At 43.2% G+C, this 13,341-nt stretch overlaps 1 protein-coding gene across 1 annotated transcript in view; it reads right to left on the bottom strand.

The window, feature by feature from the left end:
• Positions 1-878: 878 nt before the first annotated feature.
• Positions 879-13,341, bottom strand: part of HCN1 (hyperpolarization activated cyclic nucleotide gated potassium channel 1) — a 183,769-nt gene continuing 171,306 nt past the window's right edge. The window contains exons 7-8 of the mRNA XM_081212754.1: positions 8,195-8,359; positions 879-2,755 (exon numbers count right to left, since the gene is read on the bottom strand). Coding sequence (XP_081068880.1) covers positions 1,926-2,755; positions 8,195-8,359 — 995 coding nt within the window. The 3' untranslated portion in view covers positions 879-1,925. The remainder of the gene's footprint in view (positions 2,756-8,194; positions 8,360-13,341) is intronic.

The following is a 13,341-nucleotide window of genomic DNA, read 5'->3' as shown; positions in this document are numbered from 1 at the left end:
GTCCTATTGTGAACCAGACTGTTGGTCTATTTAGCTGAGCATGGCTGGCAGCAGCTCTCTAAATCTTCATTCCAGATGTGGGACAATCCTACTCCTGTCTGGAGATGCCAGGGATCAAGAACTTTCTGCTTAGACAGAACATGCTGAACCACTGAGCTACAGTTGCAGGAATGTCTGCAGCTTCTGTTCCGCACAATAAGAGAAAAGTGTACTGTTATGTTTCATGCTAGCAAACCCATCCCCAATGCGGCAAGCACTAGGAGCGTTTGACTGGGGCCTGAATCAGAACACTGGTCAGTTGGAAAATCCTTCCTCTGGAAGCACTTGTAAGTCGTATGTTAACTTGAGAAAGGAAGCAAAGGAAAGAAAAGGTTTACAAAACCGTATGCTTTAACCCTGCCTTCTGTTAATGACTCCCTCCCTTTTGTGCAGACATTAGAAGAAGAAAAAATTAACCTCATTTCTACGGTTGACAATACATGCCATAGTAGAATATGCTGTCCAAATTATTATAGTACACACTGAGCAAGTCGTGCATTCCCAAACAAACAGGATGCTATAGTATACTTATTTCTTGTTTGTAAAATATCGTCACAGTCAACTACAGAACTACAGTGAGGACAGAGAACACACCTGAAAGCCTAACCGAAGCAGTGATTGACAAAATAATTCATTAAAAAAATCAAAACAAATTCACTTTTAGTTATTAACTACAGATTTGAAGTCAGCATTATAGGAAATGAAATGCAGAAACCATCCATTCACATTTATCATTTTCCAAGTTTTAAAAAGACATATTTCGGCTTTTCCCTAAAACGGCTGACTGAAGCGATGAGTTGTACTGGGGTGCAGGGTGCTTTTGTTGTTCATTTTTTGGGGGGTTTGTTTTCTGCTAAAAAAAATAAGAATCCAAGCATGCGTGGAATATTTTCAGACACCACCTAGGGCAATGAAGAAATAGGTGATGGCATTGGTGAAATACACAGAGCAGGATCAAGCATATCATTTTGCATAAAAACACTGCATGTAAAAGGAGCATTGTAGGTCTCAAGCCATTGCATTACAGTTGTGTTGCATTTTATATTTCGTAAAATTTTAATTTTTTATATTTTGGCGTGAAGAGTTGCAAACTAAATTTCTAAACAAATACTTTGCAATGGTACACCACACAGGAGCTATTTTTGTTTTTGTTGTTGTTATTTGGGTCTAAAAAGTTATTTACAGTAAGATTAATAAGTCTCCACTAATTTTACCCCCCAATATGAAGATAGAAGTCCACCCAGCTTTCAGAAAGAGGAGAATGATTCTGAGGTTAGATTTCATCCAAAACAAGCAGTACTGTAGACAGGAAGAATTTCATTGATCCTTCAATCGAAAACCTGAATGTAAAAGCACCAAAAAGTAATCTGGACCTCTAAAATGGGAAATGTGTCTCAATTATTTTTGTTTAAGAAAAGTTAAAAACTACTGTTTGCGAATTCCAAGCTAATGGGTGCATTATGTATGGATTTTTATTAGTATTATTATTGTTATTATTATTTCTGTGTGGCTTAGTTCCTGGAATTATTAATACTGCCTTTTAATGTAGAATAAAAACAGGAAATCTCTTCATATTTCTAACCAGGTTAAAAATAAATAACATTACAACCACTGTTTTTAGACTCATTTTAACAATTTCTAAGAAAGGAAGACATGAGAGGCCATTTTGGAGTTCTCTTCTCTCTCTCTCTCTCTCTCTCTCTCTCTCTCTCTCTCTCTCTCTCTCTCTCTCTGATGTCCATCTGTCTCTCTGTCTCTCTCCATACATTCAAGGGTTCAATTTGTCCAAAGTGCTCCTTTTCATTGTAGACAGCTGGGATCTATTGGAAATCCTGGGAGTGATCTCAGTTTTATGTCAGTCTCCGCTTATTTGAAGTCTGCATGAATCATAAGTTTGAAGCAAACCGCGGTTTATCGCCCTCTAGTTCCGTGCTTAAGACTGCGGAAGAATCCCTTTGCAGCGTGGCAGCTGGTGGCGTGGGCCCTCGCATAGGTGGAATTGCTCCTGAAGACATCTGGCGGAAGAGGGCCACTCTTTGGGGGACAGTGCCTTTGCTCCCAGCCTGGATGCCTGTGCTTTGGAAACCGGAGACGGGCTGTGGAATGGAGGCTAAAGATTCTCCCACTGTCGGGTGAGGTCTAGAAATCATAGTGGAAACCTCGTGGGGTAATGAAGGCTGTGAGGCAGAGAGGGGTCTCACCTCTCTCGTCAGACTAGCATTGTGAAGAGCTTGCGTACTCTTGTGGATATCACTCTTCTGTGACCCACTCGGCATTTGCTGCTGTTGCTGTTGCTGCTGCTGCAGTTGCTGCTGTTGCTGCTGCAGCAGCGACAACTGTGAAGCTGTAGGCGTTGCATACTGAAAAGTTCGGCCGGCTAGAGGGCTTTGTACCAGTGGGCTGCAGACTGCGGAAGGGTAGGAGCAGGGGGAGAAAACGGCAGCTTGCTGAGGCGTCTGTGTGCTTGGCGTTGGAGAATTCAGGCTCATCACAGAATACACAGGCGGGGATTGAGTCCTCATCTGCATCGAGGGGGCAGTGGTCAAAGGACTCGAATTCAGGGCTGGCATTTGCTGCAGATTTGCCGTCCCGACTGCCTGCACCATCTCCCGGTCGTGTTTCACTATCTGTTTCAAAATTTCGCTCTCCTGGTTGTTGAAGACACCAGTATTGAGATCTTTTTGGAATTTTTGCAGCAGAAGCGAATTCTTCTTTCCTTTGTGGGCGAAACGGACACAACATAGCATGCAAGTTAGCATCTCTCTGGTCACCTGGCAGATCATACCATATCTATCTAGCTGTCTGTCTGTCTCTTGCATCAAGGCAATAAGGGAAATGGTTAAAATAGCCAAAAGACTTAACATCAGCCACATTCTTTTTTTATATTCCTCAAATTACGTCACACTATAAGAAAAATAACATGGGGGATGATCAGGCAGATAGATGAGGCTATCCAAAATGGGAATAAGCACAATTCTCAGATGCTAGAGTAACTGGGATCATCACTACAGGGCAGGTTTAGCTCCCTCCCCACTTATGTCTTCCATTACATCCTTTCATTTCCCCCCATAGGAAATACAATAGCAACCATTCACTTCTATAGTTCAGGTTCCTGGGAAACCCACAAACACAGCATGAAGGCAATACACTCCTCTTGCCTTTCCTTCCCAGCAACTATGATTCAGTGGCGTGCTGCCTCCTAACACAGATGTTCATGTCTAATAGTCATTAATCCCCACTTTTAAGGAACATGGGTCACTGCTGTGATGACAGTGTCATGCCCCATAGTGCATATAAAGACACTATGTTAACTGCTTTTAGTTATCTTATGTGTAAATCTCCTTGAGATGGCTATTTACAAGGAAATTAATAAGTCGATGATGCTGTTCATAATACTACTACTCACAGGCATGATGCACATGAAATGAAAGCAAAAACCTGTCTTGCCCTCGCTGACAAGGGTTTGTGTGTGTGCACAAGTGAGCATGAATGCACAGCCAATTTTGCACAGGGCGAGCAGACACTTACTTATGAATCACCCATAACCATAAATCTCTAAGAAACTTACAGCAAAATAAAATACAAAACAACATACGTCATAAAATAAAGCAGTGTATTAAAAGTGGCCAGATAAAAAAGAATGTTCCAGAAATGCTTGCTGAAATAAAAATGGTGCACCAGAATCCAAACGATGCCAGCGTCTGATTTGCTCTGCATCCTATGAAATGTTTGCATGAATATTTACATGGATTTGAAGCATCCTATGAACTGTGGTTAGCAGTCCTGTCCCCAGAAAACCACTTAACACACTGACCACCATCGTGATGAGCATTTTACTATTTGCTAACTATAAAGGCTGGTGCCTGCTAATACTTCAGCATTTTACTCCTATTATTGTGGGGACCGGTTTGACTCTTAACGTGCAAATATACTTTGCAATCCAATCATGACAGGTTGCCAGCAGTGGAAAGGAAAGGAAATGAAGTAACTAGGTTGTGTTAAAAGAGTCTCTCTCTCTCTCTCCCTCTCCTTGTTGAGCTGTCCTAATTTTTGAAATGCCCAATGTGTTATGTAAGTTATAAATACATGTGTCCATTTAACACATTTCCTGGAACTAATTATTAAACATTGCTTAAGTAGTGACCACCAGATTGAGAGTAGTAATCTTTCCAAATGGCTGTGAACTAATATGAACTCAGGGGATATTATGTAGTACCTGGTTGTGTAACACAAGTCACTGCAATGCAAACTGACTATACTTGGTTTGGGTGCTGCGGAACGTGAGATCTATATCATCCACTGCCCCCAAAGTAAGTCTACAGGCCTCAAAAACAACTTGCATGACTCTTGAAACAATGCCCTACAGCTTCAGTCTAAACAGCAGAGCAAAATCTCATACATTTGAAAGCATTTGCAGCAATCGCCTGAATTAATCTGCAGTTTGAATAAACAGCACTGCTTTGGAAACTGAAGATACATTCAGCACCTGAGGGCCTTTTTTCCATGCCCCCTCCAAGGGTGGTTCGGAGGCTGGCAACATGAGAATGAGCCCTTCTTATGAAATGCTCTCCCCAGGGAGGCATTCCTGGCGCCACCACTATCAGCTGGCAAAAATCTTTCTTTTTACCTAGGCTTTCATCCCTTAAACTGGAGGGTTTTAGATTTTTGTGGCCTCCTTTCAGCAGCTGGGATGCATCTGACCTGCCTTTTTAGTAATAACAATTAATAATAATTTTATTATTTGTACCCAGCCACTCTGGGGGTGCTTCCAGCACATATAAAACATCAAACATTAAAAACTTCCCTATGCAGGGATGCCTTCAGATGTCTTCTAAAAGTTGTGTAGTTCTTTATCTCCTTAACATCTGAAGGGAGGGCATTCCACAGGGAGAGCACCACTGCCAAGAATGCCGTGTTTTGGGGTTTTCAGTTTGTTTTGGTTTTTATATGCATTTCAAGCTTTGTGCTATTTTTGTGAGTTGCTTTGGGTTACTTTTTGTTATATAAAAAAGAAGTAACCCACCAATTGCAATGAATGATAATACTAATAAAAATTCCTACAGGTGGGGTGGGGTGGGGGTTGGTACATGTCTATGAACCTTGGTGATCATCTGGATAATTTGAGGATAGCGAAATGGTAAATTTCCAGCTCAAAATTTGGCCTGGCTGATTGTCTCCATGCTGCTGGTCTGTGGTGGTTCGAAGAATATTTCTGACAAATCGGTGACGTACTGCACAGGTCTGCCACGTTTGCCAACTTAAAAACAGCCTTGATACTGTATTCACTAGGCTAGCCATAATTCACTAAATCCAAGCCATACACAAATATGGTCCTATCATTTTGGCTCACAGACTCAGAGACCCTCCCCCCCTTCACTATCTGTGCAATAATGACCTTTCCTAAGAATGCTGCTGACAGCCTCTATACATGATTAATAAACAATAATAAGCATGACTTCCAAACTTAGATTCTCAGGGGATATGTGAGAGCCTCGGATTACTTAAATTTCACTTACACTTTCTCTTTTATAGCAACACATCTCTTATTCATAAATCAACATGGCCATTTAATGGAATGGAATGGGATAGTGGGCTGCATTTATTTTTTTTAAGGTTTTAAAAGTATTAATATTTGATTTTGGCCACTTCTCTGCAGTATCCGTGGCTCTTTATTTAAAACATTTATAAGCCACCTAACTATTAAAAGGAATCAAAGTGGTGTATAAAAGGAACGGAAAAACAATAAGAATGGCAAAAGACAGCAGAATAATCATGACACTCTCATAAAACTTAGCATGCGCTGCACTGCATTGCAGTGATTCTGCTCCTACCTATGGGGCTGTGTCCAGCGGTGACAATTGGGAGCCACTGTTCGGCGCCATGGGAATTGACCTGTGGTGTCCTACAGGGCTCCATCTTGTCACCCATGTTGTCTGACATCTATATGAAGCTCCTGGGAGATTTCATCAGGGGATTTGAAGTGAGATGTCATCAGTATGCTGATGGCACCCAGCTCTATCTCTCTGTTCCATCTGAATCAGAAGCTGTTGAGTTCTGGACCAGAGCCTAGAGGTGGTTATGGTGTGGATGGGCGCCAATAAATGGAAATTGAATCCAGCCAAGATGGAGGTATTGTGTGCCGAGTTCTTGAGTCCGGGAAGTGGAGAGGTGTCCTGTCCTAGGGTTGCTCTCCCCTGGGAAAGGGCAGGTTCATAGTTTGGGGGTGCTCCTGGATCCAGCATTGTCATTCGAGGTGGCCTCGGAGCACCAACTTCCAGCTACAGCTAGTTCGCCAGCTACGACCTTTCCTGGAGAGAAATGACTCGGCAACAGTGACCCAAGCTCTGGTAACCTCCAGACTGGACTATTGCAATGCACGGGGGTGGGGAGGAGAGAGACTCGGAAACTGCAGCTTGTACAGAATGCAGCAACCAGACTGGAATGGCCAACAGAACTCATATTGAGAGAACGGCACTAGGTACCTCTTTGCTTCTGGGCCCAATTCAAGGTCTTAATTTTGACATATAAAGCCTTAAATTAATTGGGTCTAAAATACCTGAAAGGTTGCTCTCAGAGCTCTGTGGGACAGTGGTGTGGCCCCCAGACTTTGGTACTTGCTACATTTTGCTGTGGGCCTGGCACCAACTCTGCATATATCTGGAGTCATGCAAAAGATTGTACCTTCCTTATTCTCACCCTTACCTCTCCTAGTGTCTCCAATGCTTCTTGCATGCTACTCTTGCCTTTGCAAAATGTTTTAGAGATTCTGCAAAAACTCAAATGGTTAAGATTCAGCAAGACTCTTTTATAGGTCACAAGAAGATCTGAAAGCAAGTGAGCTGTCCTTCCTTGTTTTCATCTTTCCACTGCAACATGCAAACATGTGGGGAGAGTCATGTACCAAAGGACTAGGGGGTGCAGGGGCTGCAGATGCAGAGAGCTGCAGGGTACTCCTATTTCACCCATTACAACGGATGGCTCATTTGTGCAAACTGAAGTACGCAAACTAAGCAATGTTGAACAAAGTAGTAATTCATGTCGCCCTGGAGCAGGGATGGATGGACCCATTAAAGTCTGGTCCACATCAGTTCTCCATGGGGACAGAACTAAGTCCATCAAATTTCCATGTGGATTTTTAAAGGGAAAATTATTAAAAATCCACAAAGAAACACAAAGCTGTTTTTTTTAAAGTACTTCCAAGGGTGCTCCATTGATCTAAAATATACTTCTTTCCTTTAAACTTTTAAAACAGGTAATCCACCACCTTTTGTGTTTACATGGTGGCAGCCATGAAAACTTCCTTATAATTCCTTCTGAAAGCATCAGAATGTCATTAGGTCCCATTGCTCCCCAGGGGACTTGCTGTATTGTATTCACGGTATACAGCAACAAGCAGCAGCACCAAATGCTAGCCACTCCAGACTGTGTGGAAAGAAATAAATTTTGGAGGAATGGAGACCACACTGCAGCCTCTTGGACTGCTTCATAGAGGGACCCTCAGAACAGTGGATTCTGAAGTGAACCCATGATCTGATTTGAGTCATGATCTGCCCAGCTTGAATCAGTTGTGCCTGCTTGGAAATCTGAGTTTGGTGGATTCCTCTTCTGACCCTACCTTGGAGCTTCAGAAGGATGGGTGCGGCAGCCAAAATAGTCCTGGGGGTGGGGAGCTTTTAACATGCAGAAAAGTGTGGCTTTGCTTCCTTCCCTCCTCCTCACACACATATACACATGCTATCATGCCCAGTCTTCTTCAAACAGTTATCATTATTGGGTTGGCCCTATTATTTGGCAGAGAGAGGTATCTGCCTCAGATAGCACATGCTGGGAAGTTGGGGAGCGGTAACGAAGTGCGAAGAGGACAGAGGTGTGTTTGTGCGCGTGCCACACAGTCTGCCTTAACCCCACTAAGCAAACTAACTTCTGCTCCCCTCAGGTGCAGTGTATAGGGAAGCCATCTTGTCCTCAGGCAGCAAAATGTCTTGGCTTGGCCCTTATTTTTGCATTTATTTACTGCAGCTATTTATCCCTCCATACCTTGAAAGATACCACTACATTAGTAGAGCACAATGTTTTAGTTTTCTTGACCTAAAAGACAAATACTTCTGTGGCTGGTGCTATATGAACAGAAAGGGGGGGGACACCAAAAACATACCTATCCTATCCAGCCTGTCAATGGCTACTGTTTCAAAGGCTCTTCTCATCATGGGGTATTCCTCCAGAACCTCGTTGAAGTTGTCCACAGAGAGAGAATACAGGCGGCAGTATGTGTCAGCTCTCACACTGGCGGTGCGGCGGCCCTTGGTCAAAAGGCAGATTTCTGGGATAAAGGGAAGAACAAAACACAGGAAGGAAAAGAGATGAAATGGTTTAAAAAGGTAACTGATGAGTGAGCGGCAGAGGTGGGGAGGACAGCAGCAATTGAAACCCAGCTCCAATATTTCCTGCAGTTTTGTAAGCACCTCGTGCCTCTTCACTCAGGCTCATTTCGTTAGGTTTATTTCCTGCCATTTCAATCTAGGCAACGACCAATTTACACATGTCCAGTTGTTGCACAACCATGCATGCATGCATCGTGACTACCCGGAAGTGGCTGGAAAAGCAGGTGGAATGGGCCATCATGCATGATGGCCCAGAAAGCAACCGGGTTGCCTGTATAAAGACATTATATTTTTTTACCCCAGAACAGGGCTAGGAATGTGTGGCCCTTCAGACACTGATGGACGCCAGTTCCCACCAGCCCCAACCAGCCAAGCCCAATGCTCAGGGATGATGGGAGTTGTAGTCGAGCAACATCTTTCCCATGCATACCCTTGTATAGAAACAGCAAAGTGCAACATTTTGATAAAATAAAATGCCTGCATGGAAATCAAGATATTTAGTACCTGCACTAAATCAGAAGGCTCCGAGCTTTTTTCTTACCAACCTCTCTCAGTAGATGCAGATCCCATACTGTGCTCAGCCTATTTTGCTGCTCTGGGTGGATGTTCCTCTTGTCACTGCCCTCCTTGCGTTGTCATAAAGGAAGCTAACATGCTCCCTTCCTCAAGGGTCTGCCCCACCAATCACACACCTCTTCATGTGCTCCATACACATGAAGAATGTGTTGGGAGATGGGACACAGGAGCTTTTTGCCCCAGGCTTCATTGCTCTGGGGTGGAGGAATGGAGAAATGTGTGTCTCCCTCATATGTTGCCCTTGTGATTCTGTTGCCTTGGGACTTAACTCATTGAAGGGAGGCTTATTTCCTCGAACCACCTCTTCCTGCTAGCACCATTTCCCACACTATTCTCAAGGTTTCCCCAACCCCCAGCAGCAGATTTCAAGGTTGCAGCATGACTGCAAGGCAGGAGGGGAAGCCCTCTTCCATGAACTTGAACTCCATTCCATTTGTAGGAGGAAAATTAGGAGCTACTGTGTTCTGAAGATGGACACCCACCACATCTCCCTCCAAAGGACACACATTTCCAGGATTTGCAAATCTGGACCCAGTTGTGATTAGCATACTTACTGTATATTAAAAAAAGGGATTCAGTTAGCAATACAGAGGCATTCCCAAATGCTAGCAATCACATTATTAGCTAGAGATGGCATCCAAATGAAATTTTCAAAATTGGAACTGCGCTGCCAGATTTGAATACCACTCTGGTAGAGGCTCTGGTAGAGGCAAACTCTGCTTAGAACAGTTTATTGACAAGTCCCTGTGCACACAGCTTCATCAACAGAGCGAAAGAGGATATATATATCATTTTGTGAATCGTTAATATGAGGATCACACTAAATTAACTTGAGGTTATCATTTACTATCACTTTGGGAATCCCTGCAACTGAAACAGTGCTGTGAAGAACCATTGGCTCATGAGCCCTGTGCCATTTCTTGCAGGAAACTTGATCCCACGGGACCAATATAATTCTGTGTGATATTAATGGCCGCCCTCTGGTTCTGGAGGGGGGAAAACATTGCAAGAGAGGAGGGAAACTTCTGGAATTCATATAGAAATCTTTTCACTTTTCTATGAAACCTCTTAGAAGTTTGATCGCGAAAAAAAGTTAAATAGCAAGCAATTGATATCCTGGAAGTGGTTAACTAACTAAAATAGCTACTGTATATGGCTAACAGAGCAATCCTATATCCTTGAGCTGTGTTCCTGATAGAGGGATACAATTGCTTCTAAACCCCTTTTTTGTCCAGGTGGAACACACAATGCTTGAAAACACACACACACACACACACACACACACACACACACACACTCAGTTGAAATAATATTGGAGGGACTCTTGTCAAGGAAAATGATAAACTGGCCAAAATTCTGTGATCGCTCAGGAGTTGATCTTGCCCCTGACAACAGAGTGACATTATACCTGCAAAATAGATGGTGTTATAACACTAAGTCAATAGAGTCAACAGAGAACACTGGACATCTGCCCTCATGTAATTTTCCGAGCTGTAACATTGTAAAATTCATTCATCCTTAGTCATTGGCTCACACCACTTTCCTCTGCAAAAATGCTGGCTCCCTTCACAAAGATATCAATACAAGAGTCCATGGTTTAATTTATTTTTATTTTTTTCCCTGAGTGGACGTGTTGTTCCTAAGTGGATTCAAATTCAGAAGCCTCAGAGTTCTCTTTGTAGACTTCCTACCCATAGTTCCATGAAGGCACCTGGTGATGTGCTCTGTGTTTGTGGGAGACATTTGCACAGGGTTGCATGGCATTAGGAGCCCATTTGACTATCTACACTTGCTGGTTGTTATCTTCCGGGATTGGCTACTCCGGGAGCGCAATCTGTGGCTGGAATTGTGATTAGTGGTTGAAAAAATTCCACAAATTCCTTGGGTGTGTCTGTTGGCATCAGTGCCAGCTCCAGGTTTTTGTGGGACCTCAGTGGCTTTCAGAGGGCTCACCAATTCCTCATTTGCTTGCCCTCTTCCTTTGGGCCCAATCCATATAACCACAATTGACCTTTAAACCACCCAGAGGCAGAATCTGATTGGCTTCATTTATAAATCCTAGCGGAAAATTCAGGCGTATCGTAGGAGAGATTTAAATGAGGAGGAGCTCTCATCAATCTTATCTGACAGCTTAGTAAAAGGCATTGCATGGTTCTTAAAAAAACCAAAAACCAATTAGGGGTGAATTTCTCTCTCTCTCTCTCTCTCTCTCTCTCTCTCTCTCTCTCTCTCTCTCACACACACACACACACACACTAGAATTTGTGGATAACGAACATTCTGAAAGCAGGACACCTGTGTGTATTTTTGATTAGCCAGTCACCTTAATGATTGCCCATATCATTTTCAACGGTGTTTAATGTTTAGATGTTGTACACCAACTAGATATTTTATGATTTTGTGGTATATAAATACTTATAAATAAATAAAAATAAGCAATGAGTGTGAATGCTAGACGAGACAGAAGATTCAAATGAGAAATATAAAATTATCTTAAATATTTAGATGATCCATTATGTTACATTTTAGGTCTAATGAAAGTATGGGGAGCCCATGGTCCTCTAGATATTCTTCCAGGATTCCTGACCAATGGCTGTGCTGGCAGGGGCTGATGGAGGTCCAATAACATCTGGCGAGTCAAAGGTGCTGTTGGGGAGGAATCCAGGGTTCCCTTCAGCAGAATGAGCAGGAGGGCCCACAGATGCGGCAGGATTGGCTCACGACATAGTGAAGGGTGCAAAGCATTTCACATTATCATTTAAAGAGGTCATTCTTTCCATTTTGTTGCACCACTTTTTAAATGTCTCTCCCCCCCTTACAAGACTGGAGAGCAGAGTCTTTTGTTTAAAATTTAGTTAGAACACCTGATTTTTAAAATATGCTGTGTAACTAATAAACATTGTCACTATTGAATCACACACCTTCTCTGAGCTGCCTTCATTTCATTTCAGTTTTGCCTACTAATCATTATCCCAGTTAGGACAATTCTATTTTAGCATGCTAGCAGGAAGTTCTCAGAAGGTATGTAAAATATTTTCCCCTCAGTCTCTTATTTTGCCCTTAACTCTGCATTCTGAGTCCATTCCTTTGTTTGGAAGGGGGAATCTTTTAAAGAGAGATGTATTGGAATTCCCCGTGTTAAACTGAAGCATATCTGACTTTTATCCAACGGGTGCTTATTGTTCTGCACAGAGAACTGTAATTTACTACAGTGATTCATGCCTGACGGATTGGTTTTTGAGTCTTGCGTTGCATTTCGTGCCTCACCTGCTCTTTTATAGCTACTTCAGAATTAAAGGTCTGCAGGATTAAAAGAGGAGGATCATAGCTCACTGGTAGAGCATCTGCTTGCATGTAGAAGATTCCAGGTTCAATCCCCGGGAATCTCCAGGCAGGACAGAAAGAATCCTGCCACTGCCAGTCTGTGCAGACCATACTAAGCTACATAGACTTAGTATAAGGCAGATTTCTGTGTTTACACAAGGTTTGGTATATCCTGAGTGAAGAGGGCTAGCCAGGAAAATGACTAGGTTACCTAGACCTCTAGGTCTGTATTGTTTGATTATACCAGGGGTCTGCAACCCGCGGCTCCGGAGCCGCATGTGGCTCTTTTACATCTTTGCCGCGGCTCCGGGGCGGATACTAGCGAGGGGAGGAGGTGCATTGTGCGCCCCAACACTCCCCACTGTGGCGGGCGCTGTACTGGCTGTGATGTCGCATGGGGCAGTGCGTGCGTTAGTCACGCACCGTCCCGATGTCACCTTCCCGCCCACCACATTGTAAGGGGCATGTACGCTGGTCACTGCATTGAAAGGGGGCATGTACGCTGGTCACTGTTTTGAAGGGGAGTGAAGAACACACACACAAAAAAGGTAACTTGTTAATTTAATGTTTATTTCTATAAGGAGGATTAATTCTGAGGGGTCAAACAAAGAAATAATAATAAAGTGACAAAAAAGTTATTTTTATAATGACGAGTTTTGCGGCTCCCAGTTTTTTTTTTCTTCGGAAACGGGTCCAAGTGGCTCTTTTTGTCTTAAAGGTTGCAGACCCCTGGATTATACAGTGGATGCTCGGGTTGCGAACGTGATCTGTGTGGCATGCACATTTGCAACCCGCAGCGTTCACAACCCGCGTCTGCGCATGTGCGGGTTGCGATCTAGTGCTTCTGTGCATGTGCGACCGCCGAAACCCAGAAGTAACGCATTCTGGTACTTTCGGGTTTTGGCGGTCCGCAACCCGAAAAGACGCAACCTGAAGCGGCTGCAACCCAAGGTATGACTGTATTTCTAGCTTTCTTTTTTTATCCTGACCCACTTAACTATGCAACTCTCATTAAAATTTG

The sequence above is a fragment of the Podarcis bocagei genome, assembly GCF_964188305.1.
Source record: "Podarcis bocagei genome assembly, chromosome: 11".
NCBI lineage: Eukaryota > Metazoa > Chordata > Lepidosauria > Squamata > Lacertidae > Podarcis > Podarcis bocagei.
Note: the sequence above shows the minus strand (reverse complement) of the source record. Positions and strands in the feature narration are given on the sequence as shown.